The 20,301-nt window shown below is 46.2% G+C and overlaps 3 protein-coding genes across 4 annotated transcripts; all 3 read right to left on the reverse strand.

Annotated features, from left to right (window-relative positions):
* Nucleotides 1-2,421: 2,421 nt before the first annotated feature.
* On the reverse strand, nucleotides 2,422-5,367 carry LOC136945873 (G-protein coupled receptor 37-like 1). Its single transcript, XM_067239969.1, has 2 exons — nucleotides 4,387-5,367; nucleotides 2,422-3,713 (listed from the first exon to the last, which is right to left on the reverse strand). The coding sequence occupies exons 1-2, from the start codon at nucleotides 5,083-5,085 to the stop codon at nucleotides 2,811-2,813; spliced, it is 1,602 nt and encodes a 533-aa protein (XP_067096070.1). The 5' UTR covers nucleotides 5,086-5,367; the 3' UTR covers nucleotides 2,422-2,810.
* Nucleotides 5,368-5,857: 490 nt separating this feature from the next.
* LOC136945974 (protein-glutamine gamma-glutamyltransferase 5-like) lies at nucleotides 5,858-13,242 on the reverse strand. Of its 2 annotated transcripts, none has more exons than XM_067240122.1 (14): nucleotides 13,105-13,242; nucleotides 11,702-11,884; nucleotides 11,229-11,462; nucleotides 10,753-10,871; nucleotides 10,503-10,631; nucleotides 10,192-10,369; nucleotides 9,860-9,995; nucleotides 9,647-9,750; nucleotides 9,249-9,488; nucleotides 9,100-9,132; nucleotides 8,733-8,942; nucleotides 8,302-8,462; nucleotides 8,073-8,212; nucleotides 5,858-7,097 (listed from the first exon to the last, which is right to left on the reverse strand). In XM_067240122.1, exons 1-14 carry the CDS (start codon nucleotides 13,142-13,144, stop codon nucleotides 6,944-6,946), a joined length of 2,061 nt encoding a protein of 686 aa, XP_067096223.1. In that variant the 5' UTR covers nucleotides 13,145-13,242; the 3' UTR covers nucleotides 5,858-6,943. The 2 variants fall into 2 exon arrangements, with proteins under 2 accessions (XP_067096223.1, XP_067096222.1); XM_067240121.1 differs by having other exon boundaries at nucleotides 11,690-11,884.
* A 1,723-nt stretch (nucleotides 13,243-14,965) lies between these two features.
* e2f1 (E2F transcription factor 1) lies at nucleotides 14,966-19,652 on the reverse strand. The gene is made up of 7 exons (XM_067240216.1): nucleotides 19,404-19,652; nucleotides 19,220-19,322; nucleotides 18,820-19,039; nucleotides 18,468-18,620; nucleotides 18,177-18,291; nucleotides 17,707-17,950; nucleotides 14,966-17,515 (listed from the first exon to the last, which is right to left on the reverse strand). The coding sequence occupies exons 1-7, from the start codon at nucleotides 19,650-19,652 to the stop codon at nucleotides 17,271-17,273; spliced, it is 1,329 nt and encodes a 442-aa protein (XP_067096317.1). The 3' UTR covers nucleotides 14,966-17,270.
* Nucleotides 19,653-20,301: the final 649 nt, after the last annotated feature.

Here is a 20,301-nt window from a genome sequence, read left to right on the forward strand (position 1 = left end):
CCACCCAGGGCAAAGCCCCAGCAGTCAGCAGGATGCAGCACTGACTCCCCTTGGATGAGGGCAGACGTTGTACTGCGCTGGGTGCTACATGAGTCGGCCATGTCTCCAGCGAGGTTCATGGATGAGCAGGGCTGCTCAAACAACTGATCATGGCATGCAAAATCATAATATCCCTTTTATTTTCATTTGAGGTCAACCGAATGTAGTGCCAAGAGTATGAAAATTCTGTGTCGATGTAGAGGTTGTGAGGGTGTGAGAACATGGATACAGCATGGGTAACGTTTAACCCCATGCTAGTGTTGTGCTGAGGTAGAATTGAGGTTGTGAGAAGGCAGAGTTAAGGTTGTGAGAGATAGAGTTGAGGTTGTGTCTCGGTTGTGAGAAGGCACAGTTGAGGTTGCATCTCGGTTGTGAGAAGGCAGAGTTGAGGTTGTGAGAAGGAAGAGTTGAGGTTGTGTCTCGGTTGTGAGAAGGTTGAGTTGAGGTTGCGGGGCTGTCTGTTGATGAGTGTTGGTGGCTTCATTAAGGGAACAGAGGAGAGACTGTTCCTGGCCTCTCATTAGCAGCTAGAGGAACTGTCTGACCACTACTAATGAGGCGAGCTCCCCTTTCTATTCCTCCCTTTCTGTCTCTCTCACAGACATGCACACATTCTCTCTCTCTCTCTCTCTCTCTCTCTCTCTCTCTCTCTCTCTCTCTCTCTCTCTCTCTCTCTCTCTCTCTCTCTCTCTCTCTCTCTCTCTCTCTCTCTCTCTCTCTCTCTCTCTCTCTCTCTCTCTCTCTCTCTTTCTCTCTCTTTCCCTCTCTCTCTTTCTCCTCTCTCTTTTTCCTCTCTCTTTCTCTGTTTCTGTTTTCCCCTCACCCACATAATCTCTCTCCCACTCTCTCTTGCTGTCTTTATATTTTCCTTTTTGGCACTACCTCTTTTGCATGGTCCCTCTTTCACCCTCTCTCACTCCTGGCACACAGTGAACATGCTGTAAGACAGAAACAGACTCCAAACAGGACACTAAGGGCTATCTGTTCCTGTCTTCCTCTACTCTCCTGTTTGTTTTGCTCTCAGTGTGTGTTTGAACACGGGTGTTCCCTCATTCTACTGCGGATGAAGTGAACTCAGGCTGAATCAGGATTCAAATCGAGCGTTCCCAAACCTTTGTTCCTTTGGAAACATACCATATTGCTTCCATTTTATACTCGGAAAAAAAATCTTCTTAAATAACCTTTCACTAATATAACTGCCAGTCACACACACACAAACACTGAAAAGTAGTTCAGAACATGGAGTCCCTCCTGATGGTCCGGGTGGTTAAAGAGCCTGGTTGCCCGGGGTAACTGGGCAGGGTGGGAACACTGGGCGAAGCTCGCCCGGTTCTGGCAGTCTGACACACACGTGAATGTTGGGTCTGTAACCTGGCAACTGAACTGTAGTCTGAGAGCATTGATATTCTTAGAGGCGTCCGGCATGGGTCTGGAGAAGACAATGAAGCCTTCTGAGAGCAACTCAGTGAGAAAAGGAGGTGGAGGAGAGGGGGGTAGAGAGTGAGAAAGGATAATGAGAGAGAAACCAATGAGTGACAGGAGACATACTAAGACAATCAATAAAAGGAGCAGTCAGTATTGGAAACATTGCTATTCCAACTTGTCTACTAGTTATGTCCCAGAGCCATTACCAAAATATGTCATCACCCACCTTTGATTGACCTTCCATGATCGTTGTAATATAATAAATATCCTAAATTCAGTTTATTAATGAAAAAGTGAAATGAATAAATAAATCCCGGAAACATCAAAGCTGATGAAGTACATTACAAATTTTTATTGGATAAATTAAAGACTACTACAGCTGGTTGGTTTAAGTCTAAATTCACATTCTCAAAAACTGTACATCAGCTTCACTTCAGGCATTAACTAATCTTAGTTATAAAACAATTTCTGCTTAAAATAGGATTTCACAGCATTTTCATCTGACAGCAGATGACTATCAAGTCTCAACCAATTCTTGATTTGAAAAATATTATATTATCAAAAAACTGGGTTGGCTAAAGGTAAGGGAGGTAGAGGTGAGTGGTGGGGGTACTGAGGACGGGGACAACTTCTAATGCAAGGCAAGGCTGGCTGTGTCACGTGGTTTTATCGAACATGTAAACAGTGTGATGTGACATCGTCATAAAAAACATAATTAACTCATGTTTCCTGTCCTGTGGAGAGGAGAAGGCAGGTTAGTTAAACCTAGCATACAATCTAGACTGGTTCAGTTTTACGCTGACCTAACAATCCTTAGAATAAACACCACTGTGGAGTGATTCACTCCTCTACAGGTACATTACTGACCGGGTATCCCCAGCCTCCTAGACTGAGCTTGTGAGTCAACAACTTAAACGACTGTACAAATATATTCCACTGGGTGGACTGGCTGGAGCTAGTTATGCTAGCTAGCTAGCATCTAGCTCTGGAAAGTAGCTGGAGGCTAACAGGGTAGCTAGCATCGCTCTAGAAAACGACAATACAGAAGACATTACAGGCCTGGGGGATTGAAATAGAAGTGTCAACGGAGGAGACAGGAAAGGAAAAGGAGTTCTGCATTTAGACTGAACACTGTTATAAGATTGTGAGAGAAGAGAGAAGGAAGAAGGAAAGGGATGTATTTAGGTATGTTGAACGGACTGAAGTACTGGAAGGGACAAATAGATAGAAAGACAGATGCAGGTAAATAAGGATCAGGATTCAGAGAGACAGACAGACAGACAGACAGACAGACAGACAGACAGAAGGGCGTGAGACAGCATGGAGGAGGATCAGGCATGCCCAGTTCAACTGGAGCCGCTGATAGACAGGATGGTGGAGCTCTCCTTGGCCTTGTCGAAGAAAATGGAGGACGAGGACATCTCGTTGGTGCTCTTCAGCTTCACCTCAGCCCCGAGGGAGTGGCCTGTGTGGGAAGGGGAGGAGCCAGAACCAGCGGGCTGGCACTCCTCGCAACAACAGCAGCAGCAGTCCATGAAGGCCTGGCCCAGAGACTTACACAGGCAGAGGAGCAGCACGGGCGTGACCGATGCCTTGAAGAACAACAGGAAGTGGTTGATCAGCGCCAGCAGGGCGGCGGTGTTCTCGGACACGGAGGTGGCCGTGTAAGCCAGGACGATGTTGCAGACGTTCTCGGGCAGCGTGCAGATGGCGTAGACCACGGCCAGCGCCAGGACAGTGCAGCTCAGCTGTCGCTCCACCTGCTGCACCTGCTGCTTCTGCTGCTTGGACGGCGAGCGGTCGCCATGGCCGCGCTGGGAGGCGGAGCTGGCGGCCGCGGCGTTGGCGTCGTTGGTGACGTGGCAGGTGGCTAGCTGGCAGAGCAGGGTGAACACCACAGGTAGGCAGAAGTAGCAGCCAAAGTACCACCACATACGGGCCTGGTGGTAGCTGTGGAGCAGGGAGTACAGGGAGTCTGGCAGGGGCAGGGTGGAGGGGGACGTGGGGTGGATGGAGCAAGAGTCCACCAGGGCCCCGGTGGTAGGAGACACGGCCTGGCTGAGCTGCCAGAGGAGGAGCTCGGGGGAAGCTAGGACCATGGAGCCCACCCAGACGAACAGCAGCTTGAGCAGGACCGAGCGGCAGCGCTCCACGCGACGCGCCTTGGGCTGCTGGGAGCTGGTGGCTGCATGGAACCTGTCGATGCCCAGAGCGCACAGGCTGAACGATGTCACGCCCAGTGACGTTACCTAGGAGATCAAAACAGGAGGCTTATTATGGGGTCTGTAGCTCAGTCTTTGCATTCACTATATGGGATGCGAACCCTGCAGCCCACAAGCATTTCTCTTAGATAATCAAGGCTCTTATACAACAAGTGCATGGCTTTTAAACCTGCTCATCTACAAAGATGCAAAAACAACTGTATTGAAGTTGTGGCGTTGCCATGGTGTTATGAGAAAGGAGAGATCTTCTCCTATCTTTTTGTTTGGATGGTCAGAACCTGAAGCTCAGACTGATCCCTCAGAGCTGTTCACCAAACACACCTCTGCTGATCTTACAAAGAGGAGTGCTTTTCTCTGGTGACAGTTTGTTAGCATCTCTCTTTCTCATTTTCTCTTTCCCTCAGCTGTCACAAACATTGTAACTATAATAAACTATTGCAGTATTCAGCCTCTTATATAAGTATATGTTAAACTTATACTTATTATTAAAACATTTCACAACAATTATCACATCATATTACCAAATGTTTTGCTATCTGTGTCACCATTTAAATATTTTACATGACATAAATAATCCAAATACTAATGCACAATAAAACATGGAGAGCACTTAACATTGTTAAGTCTGGAGAGCCCTTAACATTAACACAATACTGTATAATGCATGCATGTACTGTGTTTCTATATGAACCACACCCACCTCCATATAAGGCACCAGGCGGCAGGAGACCTCTCCTAGCAGCCTCTTATTGGTCAGCTCGTTGAAGACCACTACAGGAAGACAGAAGCAGAGAACCAGGAAGTCCCAGAATGCCAAGCTGGCCAAAAGATAGTTCCAGGAGCTCCTCATATAGTAGTTGTGCCACACAATGCACATCACCGCCAGATTACCCACAATTCCCACCGCCAGCACCACCAGAGACAGGAAGAGGATGGCGTAGGCGCTGTAGGAGCTGTCTGTGACAGGGAACAGGGGGTTGCGGATGTGAGTGATGCCCCTGTCGGTTTCGTTGCCATGGTTGCCATCCTCAGCCCCCGCCTCTGCCTCTGCCTCATCCTCCTGAGTGAAGTTAGTGAGCTGTGTGGCTCTAGGGGTCGTGAAGAACTCGTTCTCATAGGAGTGAGAGAAGGTGGACTGTTGCTCCCCTGTATCTGTATCTGTGTCTGAGTCCTCCTCCGCTGCTCCTCGAGGAGCCCTGATGTGCAGCACAGACCCCTGGTCCTGGTCCTGGTCCTGGTCAGGGAAACCCCGGCTCTGAATCACCTGGATGTTGAGGTGTTGGAGAGAGTTCAGTCCGCTGTGCTCCGCGCCCTGCCCAGGCTTCCTCAGCAGGCCACTGCTCCTCCCCGCAGCAGGCCACACAGCCAGCAGCACCAGCACACACACGGAGGGCAGCATCTTCACACAGCTCTGATACAGGCTCTCTCTAATGGTCCAGCTGTTCCTAGGATCTCTGCCTCGAAGTGGAGAAGAGTAGAGTCAAAGTAGAGTAGGTCCACTAGAGCAGAGTAGAGTATGGAAGAGATGCTCCGCTAACTCTGGGACATCAAGTGACACATCCAGTAGCTGCCGGTCCAAGCTGGGGTGCTCTCTCTGTGTGTCGGGGTGCAAGTGAGGGGAGGCTGCCTGAGAGTGTGTGTGTGTGTGTCCTGCAGTCCCTCTGGCTGGTCTGGGAGGGGAGAAGCGTCCCCTGGCTGCTCAGACATGGGTGGCTGGGCCCTTTGTAAAGAGGGAGACAGCAAGCCAACCAGAGGCTGGAACACCTCCCTCTCCCTCTCTTTCTCTTTCTCTACGGAGCCCTAACCCAGCACTGCTCATGCCCTCTTCTGGCCAGAGTAGTAGTCATACAAATGCTTCATCAGAATCAGAATCAGAATGGGATTTATTCGCCATGAAAGTTTGCACAGACAAGGAATTTGCTTTGGCAGGAAGGTGCATACCAATAAACATATACCTCAAATTTAAATATGTGGACTATCTATACTAAGGGTACATAAACTAGCAGTACTAAGTGGGATTAGAATATAATTAAATATACAATAAAATATAAGTTGCCGTAAATTACAATATAAAAATACAAATATTACAAAAAATACAAATGTACAAGATACCATTATTGTAATGATTCTGTGGTTCATGTATGAACCACAACACACTATTAATACAAACTATTCCTAACCCTTTAATGCGTAAGTTATAAATAACTGAATGGACCTGTTAGTTTTATTTTTGCATTGCATGTTACATCATATATAAAAAGGTAACTCGTCTCAGAAAAAGAAGAATGTGAAAAACAATTTTTCTTCACCCCCAGGCTAAGATCTTTGTTATGACAATGAAAACCAAGCATGGCTGCAAGTTTAAACGAGTTTGTCAAGGATTACAGTCAATATTTAATGTGGTGATTTATTATTTTTGTCATTAATCAGTTTGAATGCAGTGTTAAAATGTATACAAAAGTTTCAATCCATTTTCATACCTTTAATCAGTACCCTGTCTCCCCAACAGATGATGCTGTCTGCTCATCAGAGCACTAGTCAAATAAATGCCTCTTAATCTTCAGACCAGCTAGTCAGACTGTGTACAAGTACAGCCATGACTATAAGTCACACATGCACAAATGAACACATACACACACAGGGCACACACAACCGAGCATTTGGGTAAACACAGACAGAATTGAGAACAAGCAAAAAGCGTCTGCTAAATGAATAAATGTAAATGTAATGTAACAAGCACTTTCACTGGAGAGTCTCTTAAGATCATCAACAAGAATCTAATAGCAAAAAGTGCATACTGTACAAACATCTTTGTTGATGAAACATATTCCTGCTCATCTGTAACTGGCACATATTATTACCATGGTTCTCACTGACAAAGCAAGCTTGTGCATGGTCTTATCTCTGCAGCACACATGTCAGCAGCAGTGTGTGTTGGACCTCGCAGGATACACTCCCTACCAGTTAAGAGTACGAGAGATGCATATCCTATTATGAAGGGTAAGACTGCGTGGCCATGACTGCCTCACTGGATGGTCTAATGGCTGAGATCACCGTGAATCTACACCAGTCCTGCCTGGTGAAGGGAACGTAAAAACGAAACATCATCATACCAGCTGACAGGGTCATTTCATTGGTGCTATGATGTAGATACTGCATGTTATACTGCGTATTGGTTACTAAAACAACCTTTTAAACGAGGAAGGGAGAAATGCTTTCAAAGTCTTCAGTGTTAGCTAGGGTCTGGCCGGGGAGAGTCAGGTGGGGGAAACGGAGAGCACGTGGAGGCTCCTGGTGATGGCAGGGCTGTTGCTGTGTGCCAGGCTGGCATGGAGCATCTTGGTGCCGGGGGTGGATGACCTGAGGGTCACTCTCATCTCCATGCTCTGACAGGGTTGTAGCAGAACCATCCTGGGAGGAGGGAGGGAGTAGGGAGGAGGTGGAGGAGGGAGGATGTGGAAAGAGGAGGGAGGAGGGAAGGGTAGAGGGAGGAAGGAGGAGGGAAGTGTAGAAGGAGGAGGGAAGTGTAGAGGGAGGAGGGAGGAGGGAAGTGTAGAAGGAGGAGGGAAGTGTAGAAGGAGGAGGGAGGAGGAAAGTGTAGAAGGAGGAGGGAGGACGAAAGTGTAGAAGGAGGAGGGAGGAGGGAAGTGTAGAAGGAGGAGGGAAGTGTAGAGGGAGGAGGGAGGAGGGAAGTGTAGAAGGAGGAGGGAAGTGTAGAGGGAGGAGGGAGGAGGGAAGTGTAGAAGGAGGAGGGAAGTGTAGAAGGAGGAGGGAGGAGGAAAGTGTAGAAGGAGGAGGGAGGACGAAAGTGTAGAAGGAGGAGGGAGGAGGGAAGTGTAGAAGGAGGAGGGAAGTGTAGAAGGAGGAGGGAGGAGGAAAGTGTAGAAGGAGGAGGGAGGAGGTGGAGGAGGAGAAGGGGTAAAAGGTTGGTGGAGGGAAGAGACAGACTGACAGAAAGCTGAATGACACAATGGCATTCTGTTCCACTGAGGTGACAACCAGCGCACCTGATGACATTCCGAGACCACATTCCTGACACTTTGACCAGTTAGTGTCGACTCTCACATAAAATACAGAACGGGTTGCCCCATCTGAATCTGCCTCAAAGAATAGAGGAGAGGTTTGACTGGAATGAATTTATTCCATCCAGTGGTGTTTATGTAGAAACTACTTTGCCTTCCCTTGTACATGCATGGGGGGTGATTCAATGTTGTTTTGAATAAAACTACATGTTTTATTACGTAATCTTAACGTAATAAAACACTATCTGACAGTTCAATCAACAAAAATTACAATTAAAAGTCCACTTCCTGTGACTTTGGAAGGCCTAGAAAACCAGCAACAGCTGTTTCTCACCGTGGGGCCAGCATCTCTGCGGTGACTCACCTGGTCTGTTGTTTCTCCTCCAGCAGGCCTGAGGCCTCCACAGTCAGCACCGCCCCCCTCAGGGGCCTGGAGGAGGTGTTGGTGAAGGAGACCAGGGCTGTGTGCTGTTTCATCAGCTGAAGGACGTCTCCCCCAAGTACCTGGATTCAGATGTAATAGAAGCTACCTTCATAGATATCCTGGAGAGTGAGAGTGTGTGTTTGTGTGTCTCTGTGTGTGTAACCCCTACCTCTATAGAGATTTGCGGGGAGGTCATGTTGAACTCCTCTGTGGCGATAACCCTCTCTTGGGTCTGTTCATCCTTCAGGACCACCGCTAAGTTCAGAAAACCATGCCCCAACAGCACTGGCTCGTAGTCTGATGAAGGGATCTGGTGGCGCACCATCACAGCTGGAACAGAGGTTGGAGGATGGGGTTACAGGACAATACTGTCACAATCGGAACAAAACCCAGAAGGTGGTGGGGGTGGAGGGGTTAAGGAATAGTGGTGATATCGTCTAAACATACTCAATGCAAAAGGTATAATGCTATCAGCAGGATAGTACAATATACAGTATAATCTGTATCTTGACAAGATGATTTACAATGACAACTACTTGTTTCCCTCCAACAATCTTTGAATACATGATATTGTACTTGATAGGGTAAACCAGTATTTACCTCTGCGTGGTCCCACCTGAAGCCTCTCTGTAGCCTCCCAAAAGGTCTCCATAGGCCTGCCATGGTACTCTTCAGCTTGGGCGTTAACATGCTCCTTTAGGACCCTGCAAACATTAGCTCGGTTTGTGACGATCACAGTTAGACAGATGTTCTCTCCCATCAGTGGCACCTTGTCTATCTTCAGAGAAACTGCCAGACTTTCATCTGCACCTGTGAAAACAGAGGAAAGAGGGAGGAAGGATAGTAGGCCAGGATGAGAAAACAGGTGGACCAAGGAGATGTTGACCAAACCCATCATAATTTTAGCAGCAAATGGCATATGCTGAGTCAGTTAAATCGAGAGGTACTGCAGTAGATATAGACTAACCTTGTTGTCCGCATGTTGTATGATTGTTGGTATCTAGAAATAAACAAGAGAATCAGAAAGAAGCAGTTTGACACAATAATTTACAAAAACATGCGTGTGGTACACCACAGTCACACCGTTACAGAATCAAGAGTGGAGATGGGTCTTACTCTGCGTGCACTTGTAGGCGCACGTGAGGTCCTGAGGTTCGTTGGAGCCCAGACTCTTGGTGTATATTCGCTGGCCCACCCTCCCCTTGTCCAAGCTCTTCCTCACCACCACCCTATCTCGGAGGATCACCGTGAAAACAGCCGCGTTCACCGATGCGTAAATAAATGGAGCGTCGTAGGGGAGGTTAAAGCAACGGTTTCTGATGGCTCGGACCGGACACGGGCCGCAGCAAAACACATCTGAAAGACCAGACCGAGACACGGCAGAGATGAGATGATAGGCTCAACCACATTCAACCACCATTTGCATTCCAAACGCAAGCAGGTTTTAGACTATATGTATTTGTATGGAAATATTCTAGGTACAGATATTGTACAGTACTGAAGAGCTGATTAACCTCCACTCTTCTCTTGAGGGGTTGGGTCCAGTACTTGCCACCCGTCAAACTCTGGGGTCAGATCGGACCTTCTCATCCAGCACTCCACCCACACATGGAAATTCCTACACATATCACACACACACAGGTACACAGCCCCATATTACAGTGTTTGCAATCGCAAAAAAATCCCATTGTGCAAAAAATAGAGATAGATGTAATTTCAGCACCAACCAGATGCTGTCCTTGGATAGGTTGAGCTTCGTGCCAGTGTGGGTGTAGTATTCCTCTATGACCAAGTTTGAATTTGTGTCATGGGCTGAGTTGAAAATGCTCACCACCCTAGATGGGATACCCAAGACTCTCATAACTGGAACCAAAAACACAATTAGTTAGATTGGCTTCAAGTCAGAAAAGATACTACAGCTGTGAGAAAATCAGTTTTGATGCAGGAAACCTATCACTGTAGCCTTATGCTCTGTTACAATGAGCAGCTAAATATAGCTGCACATTGTAAAACACACTCACGAGCACTGGCTCTCTGATCCAACACGTGTTTGACGAACCTGTGCACATAACAGAGGCAAAGACCCAGCACTGTCCGTAGCACACTGAGCTGAAGCTGGACTGAGCCCACGTCTTCAGGATGTCGGCACTCCCAGTCCACTCCAGAGGAGACGTGCCGTCCTTCATGCTCCCGGACCACTTGCCCTTTAGGACCCCCAGGTCATCCTCACAGTTCACCTGGTGGCCAGGACAAACACGGAGGGTCACCAGATGACAGGGATTTATGTGTGGGGGATTTTTTTTTTTATTCAGTGTGTTTGTGTGTGTTTGTGTGATCCAGGCAGTGTGTGTGTCTGTGTGTGTATCTTACCATAGCACAGACCACCCTGCTGAGGTAGGTAGGGTCTCCTCTGGCCAGATAGTCTTCCTGTCTGTTGTTGATGTGCTGGGGGCTGACCTGCAGGATGTTCAGACATGCCTCCAGGACACCCTGCTCATACTGCACTCACAGGGGGGCAGGGAGGGAGACCGGCAGGGACAGACAGAAATGGAGAGATGGTCAGTCAGTTAGACGGGCAACTGATATCATTGTAATGTTAAGTCTTATCAAAGCCACTCACTTGACCAAATATCCAAGGTCTCGATATGACATTAGAAGGTGTACCCATGTACAGAACCCCATGGTCCTTCTTAACGTATTCCTCTCGTTGCTCCTCAGAGGGCATGTACACAGGGTCCTCTGAAAGGAAACATCTTCTTTTTTTTAGTTATCATCATGATCATCATTTTCCTCCTCCTCATCCTCATCATCCTTATCATCATTATCACATTTACATTTAGTCATTTAGCAGACGCTCTTCAGATACAGAGCGACTTACAGTAAGTACAGGGACATTCTCCCAGAGGCAAGTAGGGTGAAGTGCCTTGCCCAAGGACACAATGTAATTTTGCACGGCCAGAATCGAACCGGCAACCTTCAGATTACTAGCCCGATTCCCTAACCACTCAGCCACCAGACTCCATCACCATCATCATCCTTATCATCATTATCACCATCATCATCAACACCGTCACCATCATCATCACCACCACCCACCCTGTAGCCAGGGGTTGCAGAGTAAAACAAAGCTCCCTATGGCGTAGGTGCGTCTGCTGTGGGTTCTGAGGATGTTGACCTGGAGCTTGTAAAGCCCCACTGGAGAGAGGGGGGGGGAGCAGAGGTGGAGGGTGAGGGACCGGGAATGCACATCCCCCGGGTGGATCTGTGCGCTCCACTGGGTCACTGTCCTTCGATTGGAGAAGGTGACAGGGATTTCTACAGACAGCCCACCTGAGCAGAAAAAAAGAGAGAGCAATGGACGTGAGACATTCATTTGTTCAACTGGCTTCTTCTGAAAAGGAATGGCCTAACAGGATGAAAGAGAGGACAATGGAGAAAAGAGGAAAAGAAAGAAAGGAGATAAAGAGGTAAGACCAACACAGCAAGAAAAAGAGCCATTTGAGAACAACAAATCAAGCTGAAAACGCGCGTGGGAAAGAGAAACAGAAGTCACGGACCTATCCCAGTACCTAGCAGCGCTTCGAGGACGAGAGTTTGAACATTGAACACTGGGTCATTGAACAGCAAGGTGATCTTGAAGGACCACCCACGCCGCACCACCAGGTGCCTGGAGCTCAGCCCCAGTGTCTTGTGGGACACGTGGTTCTCATGAGCCTCCATGTTGACGTGGTTCAGCGTCAGATGGTCCGTCTCTGGAGGAGGAGGAGAAGACTGGTGATCTACAGTGCAGCCAGGATAACACACACACACACACACGCACACACACACACACACTGATAGGCAGGGAAAGGAAAAGATGAGACAAAAAGTGAGAGAGAGAGAGAGAGAGAGAGAGAGAGAGAGAGAGAGAGAGAGAGAGAGAGAGAGAGGGAGAGGGAGAGGGAGAGGGAGAGGAGAGAGAGAGAGAGAGAGAGAGAGAGAGAGAGAGAGAGAGAGAGAGAGAGAGAGAGAGAGATGGAATGAAAAACAAATTCCATCATGAAACGCAATGTCTTGCGATAAACATGAGCCTTGTCACTTCTTCTCAACTTTGCGGTACTTGTAGGTACAGATGTAATTATACAGACGCATGGCATTCAGATTGATGGCCATGGGTTCTTCTGAACAGTGTCAGAACAGTGTAGTTACAGATAAATCAGACTGCATGTATGTGACACTGACTGGCCAGCACTATGACAGGAATGCTGAGGCTGTTGACGATCAGTGTAATGCATGCGTGGTGTTGTGAAATGGCTCTCGATTTGCATCTCCTGTGGGAAGTTCAAGCATGGCGCCGCCAGGAATTTTGGGTCCCATGACAAAAAATTCTAATTGGGCAATCTGCATGTACAACTGTATGCAGTTCACTAATTGATGCAAGATTAAAAGCCACCATAAAGAATGTCTTTAAGGCAGGACCAAACCATTTCATGCAGATACAGGGGGGTGGTCAATATGGATGTTTACTTTTTGGTCAATGGAGATATTTAACTTTTATTGCCAAAAACAAGTGAAAACAAAGAGATCATTAATTGTATTATTATATTTGAAATATATACTCAATGATGGTTTCTATAATATATAATATAGTATAATTTTATATTTGTTTTTACCTATTTTTTGGGGCCCCTGTCAGTCAGGTTCCCTTAGAATTGTCCTGACTTCCCCCCCTGAGTGCAAAAACTGTAGCCAATACAGATGATAAATCACGAAACTACTATGCTTTTGAGTGCAAGAAAGCAGAAAAACATTTGTTTTTGCTTTACAATGTGCTGTGTTTTTATTTAGCTATTTAGCCTATCCATCTAGTAATAACTAAGGCATGGAAAACAAACTGAAATATCGAGCCATGTGTACTGTAAACGAACAGGTAAAGTAGAATAAAGTAGAGTAGAGTAGAATGTAGTAGAATTACTGTAGAAACTAAACTCACCCCTTGGCTGCTGCACAAACTGCTGGTATGTGTGATTCATGCTGAGTACGTCTATTGTCTCCACATGACCCTACCAAACATTTCACTGGGTGTCTGCCTATTTGTCTGTCTCTCTCACTTTCCCTCCTTCTCTGCCACAGATATACCAGTGAGACAAACTCCTCCTTCCACCTGCGTCCCAGTCATTCACCCTCTCTCCTTCAGAATGTTTGTCTCCACTCCCCCTACAGAGATATACAGGTGAATGATTGGTCTGAGAATGGACTCTCTCAACAATCCTCTACCTTTGATGTCCAGGGGGGTATTTCAGAAAGCTGGTTTGCGACATAACCGGGTAAGTTAACTCTCCAGCTGACACACAATGTTGCAGCAACCTACTGGCAATGTTGCTACAACGCTGGCTGTCATATGAGGAGTTAACTTACCCGGGTATGTCGCATAAACTGCTTTCTGGAATACCCCCCTGATATTAGGGGAGGACAAATCAGGATGGAGGTCAGAGACAGAAGCTCTGATGATCGCAGCTACAAACAGATCAACTGACAGCAACTCACCAAACATATAAAGACCATATGCATGTTAATACATTCACCTCACCTCACCTCACAAGGAAAGGAGAATCGATAGTTATCGATTATTGATTGCTTAAAGTCTTATATGTTACTGATAAAACATGTCACGTGCAAATTATCTGTAGAATTTAGAAGATGGTTAGTAATTGTTTGTAATGCATGTGCACACGGTTAGAGATCAAATTCACAAGGAGGCTTTCAATTAACATTTGTTAATTGTTAACAGACGTGATTTTCAAGGGCATCCACACCTTTTGTCTGCATAAAGATACAATTATATGTATCTGTGAAGAGATAAAGAAAGACAGATATCACACCCTCCTCAGCAATGTTTACATGGAATTTTTCACAACAATCAACCTGTCAATCAACCCGGTGGTGCAAGAACTTTCACACAACAAAAATGAATAGTTTTGTTGTTTTTCGTTGTTATTTCACCATGGAAGATGGTGTGTTTAATTACATTCTGTGCTGGGTGTCAAACTCTCATTACAGACTGTGAGCCAGTCCCGTCAAGTCCTGGACGTGGTTGGTTGGATTCCAGGAAATTGTGTCATTGGCATGATTGCAACCTTTGTTTTGTACCTGTGCCCTGACAGAAGTGTGTGTAAGGACAGGTGACAGTAACACCATTTAGGTTACACACTACATTACCAATACTGTAGTAAAAATATTGTAGGGTACATCGTAATTCAATGGTAGTCAGTGTTAGTGGTAAGGGTTATTACAAAAGTGTAAGAAGGCACAGTATGTAGGAGAGATGTAAGGTCTCAGTTGATGTTGTGAAGTGGCAATGTTAGCATCAACTTACACCTGGAAAGCCCAACCTTCTCTTAAGTTCCTATGTACTGATGTTGTTACTAAAAAGGTATTGCTATGTAAGTACATGTAATTTAATGTGGCCTTAATGTAGTGTTGAGACTTCCTATCTATGTGATTTGAAGATGGTACTATGGAATGTCAACAACCCTGATGGGATACTGAACTGACCGGTCTAGGAACACCCCAGGGGGGTTTCTGTTTATTTATAAATCAACAGAAACAAAACATATTGTCACGCATGCTAAAAAACCAATGTGGTCCGAAACCTGTCAACTTGACAGTTTTCATTTACAAGCAAGCTCATAGACTTTCTATTATTGATCCAGGGATAGGTCTCTCCTCCTCCTCCCCCCTCGACCCCAGTTTGGTGCCCCAGGCTGGCCCCTAGGGCAGGGCGTGGAGGAAGACAGAGGTCACGGGTGTGAGACGGTTACATCACTTAGGATTTGCATCAGTGCCGTCATGTTATGGTGCAACGGAGACAACACAAATCTGTCAACATCTGTACCCTCATTCCCACTTCCTGCCAGCACGCTACATCCTGTCAGTCAGAATGAGGAAGGAAATGGAGGATCGAATCTAAATGGTTTTTATTTCTTTGTTTTAAACCAAACTTGATACAAAAGGGGACATGCTCCAATCCACTCAAAGTACAAAATATATTTTCATCACCTAATTTGTGACCACCAAAAAATAATTTCTGTAACAATGTTTTTACAGGAAGCGCAGAATTGATGAAGATTTTGATTGTGATGTAGCTGGACAAGCCCTCTAGGTTCTAGTAAGCACTTTGAACACCAGCATGACCACTGTCAAATATCAAGCCTGGCTATGGCATATTTATCCAAACAAAACTCAGCGCACCAGATTTTCAAACAAGTTCATTTAAACACCTCAATTATTCCCACAAAACGGCTATAAAGTGAATGAGTCAAGAGAGCTGGATTAATTGTCCAGCAAAATTATTTCCCAAAACAATATTTTTCAGTTTACAATAAACAATCAAACTAATCACATAGGTGACAGAAGCAAATTAAAAAGCAACTTCAGCTTTTTGAAAAGTTGGGTTTACTTGTTGGAACGCCCTAAGAAAGCCAAATCTACCATCAACATAACCAAGCAAGATGCTTGATATTACCTTTTTAATGAATACTTTTCTTGTAAGGCACTGCATAAGTCCTGCAGAAAATAGTGAGATTTGATAACAAAACAAAAACATCCAACATTCATAAAAGCAAACATATCAATTAATTCAGCTGCCATTTTGAAAGAGAATGAAACTGAAGGCCAGAGACAGTAGAAACTGGTTCCTTGATGGTTGTTTCAGAGAACCAACCTTCCCATTGATGTGCCTAAGAATTAGCTTATGATGGGGTAGGAGAAAGGCACCCCCGGGGCTGGGAAACACGAACATAGGTCTTAATGTATACGTACATACATTCATGCCACAACAGTCTCTCGGTAACCAGCTAAAATAAACTTAAAAATGGAAGGTGTGACCCCGTATCTTACATCACTTCCTCTGACCATCACATCATTTGATACCTGACTGAATACTCCCTGCCCCCACCCCTTTCCCAATCGACTGGAACCGATGCAGTATTCCTGTACCACATAACATCCATGAGAAGACACCCTACTAAATAAATATTAAATTTGAACAATAAAACATTGTAACACACGAACATACAATACTTTAGCAGAAATACAAGAAGGTTTTGGAACGTATGAGCAGACCAGGGTAGCTTCAGAGAGGGAGCAGACACGCAAGTAAATACAACAAGTCTACTTCAAGTGCACTGAAGTAGGACAGGGACAATAACAGGATGTTAAACTCAGCCAAGACAGAATACGTCACAGGGATTGTGATAAGATGAACAATTAACTTCTATATAAAAAGCATGATGAAATAAAGGAGCTCAAATTTTGGGCTGGTGCGTAAAAGAGATCATTTCCTAAAAAGGTGACTAGATGTACCCTGTGGATTTATTGATTTAAGGCATGAACTTGCCCTTTCTAAGATTGTAAAAAAAACATAATATTTTTGTTAGGCTTGCGGCTTATGAAATGTTTCTCTAAGTCATGAAAAACATCTAAAAATCAACTCCTCCTTTAAAAGTCTGTCAGTTCAATTTACCTGAGACTAGGACTTAATACATCATGAACAACCTGACAACAAATTCAGTAATATCTCAGAAAGCCAATACTCCAGCTGATTTCATTCAGAAGTCCATATCCCACTGACTGTACAAACTTGCGAAAACCACAGATAGAAATAACTCAAACAAACTTCTTTTCTCCATCAGTAGAAAAGATCAAAACATTATTGGTATAAATAGGTTAAATAGCCAAACTAAAGCTAGATTCTTGGTTGGATGATTGAAGTGCTGCAGTAGTATTAGGCGCTGTCTGAATTCAAGGTTAGAGCCTAATTTTGGGTAGAGGCAGTGTGTCTGTGTGTGTTGGGGGGGCAGTGCCTCTACCACTTGAAAGAAGTGCAGTTATAAAAGGGGCGGAGTCCCATCTTCATTCTTCAGAACTCTGAAGAGGGGTAAGGGTGGTGATGATCACATGACTGATGATTCAAAACTTTTCTCTCAACCCTTCCTTAGAACACCGGATGTAAAAGGGTGTGTTTGATGGAGATGTGTGTGGTTTTGTCATTCTGAACATTGCTCACAACCCTTCCTTAGAACACCGGCTGTAAGTGTGTGTGTGTGTGTGTGTGACACGGAGATGTCTCTGGTCGTGTGCATCTCTGTCCCCATCCCTTTAGAACTCCAGGGGCTTCAGGTCCCCAAAGTCACAGTCAAACAGTTCACTGATGCCCTCGTTATCCTCCAGTCCGAAATGGTAGTCATGGCTGTGGGGCGGAGATATGTTAATGAAACCGTCCAATGGGAGGGAGAGGCACTCGCCATTGCGGTCTAAGAGGAAGTCGGAGGAAGACAGGGGTGAAAAGTCAAAATTGGGCATCTCTCCTAGGTTAGCGAACGGGTCACCTTCCAGGAACGATTCTGAAGAAGATAGAACAAAGAGAGCATGTGTTAGGATGGAGGTGATTTCAGAGGATGTAAGTCCTAGCACTTGACGTTACCTAAAAAAACTAAAACATTTGAAATCAAAACCAAACTGTAAACAACCTCCCGATACAGACCAGGAGTCAATGACCAGCCAGCCATCAGTACTCAAGAGAGATGAACCTCACCAGGATCACCACACAGTTGCAGAGGGGAGGAATCTGTCCGGGAGGAGGAAGCCATGGCCGATGTCACTTCCTGTGTGGAGGAGCTACTGTGAGGTTGGGTGACGGTGGCAGACTGGGGCGAGGAGGGGGTAGCAGGTTTGGATGGGCTACTTCCTGTCACCGGGCTGCAGACCCCTGAACTGTCGTCTGGACACAGGAAGACGTCGATGGGACCTCGCGTGCTCTTCAGAGACACCTGGTAGCCCTGCCGTGTGTACAAATACAAACGCACGCATTAAAATAAAAGGTTAATAGAGAAACATCCCCATCACTCGTCGCATTTCGAAGTCCCCGCTGATTGAGTCTTCTTACCGTTTGAAAGTTAAAAGACAAGTGCCTCGTTCCCAAAGCTTAACTACGACACAAAGAACATTTCAAACCCCAATACGCTAAGACCCGGTCGGCAGGGCGACCCGGTCGGCAGGGCGTACCTCGCTGGGCTCGGACACCTGCATCTGGGTCTCAGGCGGAGCTCTGATCACCATCACCAGCTGGTCCGGAGAGTCAAACGACTTCCTCAGGTCCTGGCATTTAACATAGCCCAGCGTGGTGGGGGGGGTCAAAGAAAGACACTGATGCAAGGCAAGGAGCCGCCAGACATAAAGGATGTGCATAGAGACACCGACAGTCACAACCAGATACACACACACACACACACTAGTCACACACACCTCGACAGCATCAAAGCAGACACACACACGCCTTTTCTGGTGAAAGGATATTTCTTGTTCTGGGAGTCCTCAGTGAGGAGTCGGAGCTGGAGGTTACATTTAGTTATGAGCTCATCCAGTTTGTCCTCTGCCTCGGTCAGGTGGGAAACCTCCTTCTGCAGGTCTCGGTGTCTGGCCACGGAAGCCCCGTCGATTCGGTTGCCCCTGGTGAGTGGAGGGAGGAGACTACCGTTAGGACAGGATGACAGTATGTACCTGTTTCTGTGATCGCTCTTGTAGTTATAATGATGCACACATGAAAGGGTGTGTATCTACTTTTAATCCAATCCCCAATTGTTATTGTTCCTTGAACCAGTCACATCACAAGAAGTTATTAGGACTATTCCGACCAATAAGGACTCACAGCCACTGGATGTTGTTTTTAGACTTCTTGGAGATAAGCTGGATGCCTTCCAGGACATTGGTGATGTCATAGATGCGTCTCTTCTGCACCTCCAGAACCTGCGAGGCCCAGTTGAGGTCGACCACACCATCAGGGGACTGGGCCAGCAGGTCCAGGAAGCGCTTGGTGGTCAGGTTGAGAGACGTGTCATAGCGTGACTTCTCTGCAGAGGCCTTGGGGACTGGGGGAGAGAAGGAGGGAGAGGGAAAAACAGGAAGAGATGGGGACCATTACTGTCAATTATCAGTTAGCTTTGTGATAAGGTTTTCCATGTGACAGGTCTAGAGTCACGAGCAGAGGTGAGTGAGTGCAAACCTTGAGCCAAATGCATCAGTAAGAAAACAGGAGAGGGGTTGTGTACCTCTTGGAGGAGCTGGCGTGGAGGGGGGGGCACGGCCCAGGGAAGGGGGGCGAGAGGTGCTCACATACTGGTGGTCACTATCCAGGTCCAGCTTCCTCTTCACCTGGGGAGACAGACACAAGTCAAGCCACAGGCTTTCCCATTCTCTCTCTCTCTCTCTCTCTCTCACATTACAGATTCGTACCGGAGGTCGTCCCAGAGTCGGTCTCCTCTGGTCCTGGACCACCACGTTGGCTGGTCCCTGAGGGGTGGCAAAGAGCAGGATCTCCCCTGTGGTGGTAGGGGCAGTAGTTTGGAGGCCCACATTGTTTGGGGTAGAAATGATGACAATTTGGTGGTCCTGTGACAGGTCGATGCTTCCAGCATTGAGAAGAGACTCAAAGTCTGCCAGTAGGTCCTCCGACGTCTGCCCCGTTATAAGCGTCTCTGACATCGCACAGACCAAGGGTACGCAACGTGCCTGGCCCTTGGTTATGTTTAGGGGCTTCACTCAGATCCTCTGTTGTTAAAGTTGCTAGTTATGAACACCCTGTGACATCTTTCATACTGAATGATTGAGGGTAACGGTGCAAACGTGCTGGAAGATTCTGTTTATAATTTAAGAGATTAACCATATCTAGTATTGACGTTCACTTGCACAAAAGCGTACAACAAGTTACACTAAATGGCTAGCTAGCTGACTTACTTTATCCAAACTGCTTCGGCTATATTCTATATTAGAGAACAAAACAGATGTTGAAACAGCGAGTTGAAACCAACCCCAGCTAGCTAGCTATGTAGCTAGGGAATTAGAATGATTGTACTGCAAACATTGTAACGTTAGCACCGTGCACAATTACTAAGCGGCCAATTATACCGCAAGTACATTCAGAAACGTTAGCTTACTTGCTAGCCTGTTCCTACTAGCAAAGTCTTACTCTATAACTTGCAGCTAGCTGTAAAGCTAATCTTTTGTTTTCATCTTTCCTGTCAGAGTACAGTATGCGTCGAGGCCTGGCCAAACCACAGTCAAGCTCTATTCCTTTCTCTTTGTCAAGCAATCGTGCAAGCTAGCTCTGGCAAAACAGTCAATACTTGTAAAC

This window comes from Osmerus mordax, chromosome 7, assembly GCF_038355195.1.
Source record: "Osmerus mordax isolate fOsmMor3 chromosome 7, fOsmMor3.pri, whole genome shotgun sequence".
NCBI lineage: Eukaryota > Metazoa > Chordata > Actinopteri > Osmeriformes > Osmeridae > Osmerus > Osmerus mordax.

Coding starts and splice junctions, on each gene's coding strand:
- e2f1 (XM_067240216.1), bottom strand. CDS start 19,652: ATGTCAGAGACGCTTATAACGGGGCAGACGTCGGAGGACCTACTGGCA. Junction 18,621..18,819: donor AAAAACAACATCCAGTGGCT/GTGAGTCCTTAT, acceptor TCCACTCACCAG/GGGCAACCGAATCGACGGGG. Junction 17,516..17,706: donor GCAACTGTGTGGTGATCCTG/GTGAGGTTCATC, acceptor TATCTTCTTCAG/AATCGTTCCTGGAAGGTGAC.
- LOC136945974 (XM_067240121.1), bottom strand. CDS start 13,144: ATGAATCACACATACCAGCAGTTTGTGCAGCAGCCAAGGG. Junction 10,872..11,228: donor CTGCAACCCCTGGCTACAGG/GTGGGTGGTGGT, acceptor GTTTCCTTTCAG/AGGACCCTGTGTACATGCCC. Junction 9,133..9,248: donor CGCCTACAAGTGCACGCAGA/GTAAGACCCATC, acceptor GTTTATTTCTAG/ATACCAACAATCATACAACA.
- LOC136945873 (XM_067239969.1), bottom strand. CDS start 5,085: ATGCTGCCCTCCGTGTGTGTGCTGGTGCTGCTGGCTGTGTGGCCTGCT. Junction 3,714..4,386: donor GCCTGGTGCCTTATATGGAG/GTGGGTGTGGTT, acceptor TTGATCTCCTAG/GTAACGTCACTGGGCGTGAC.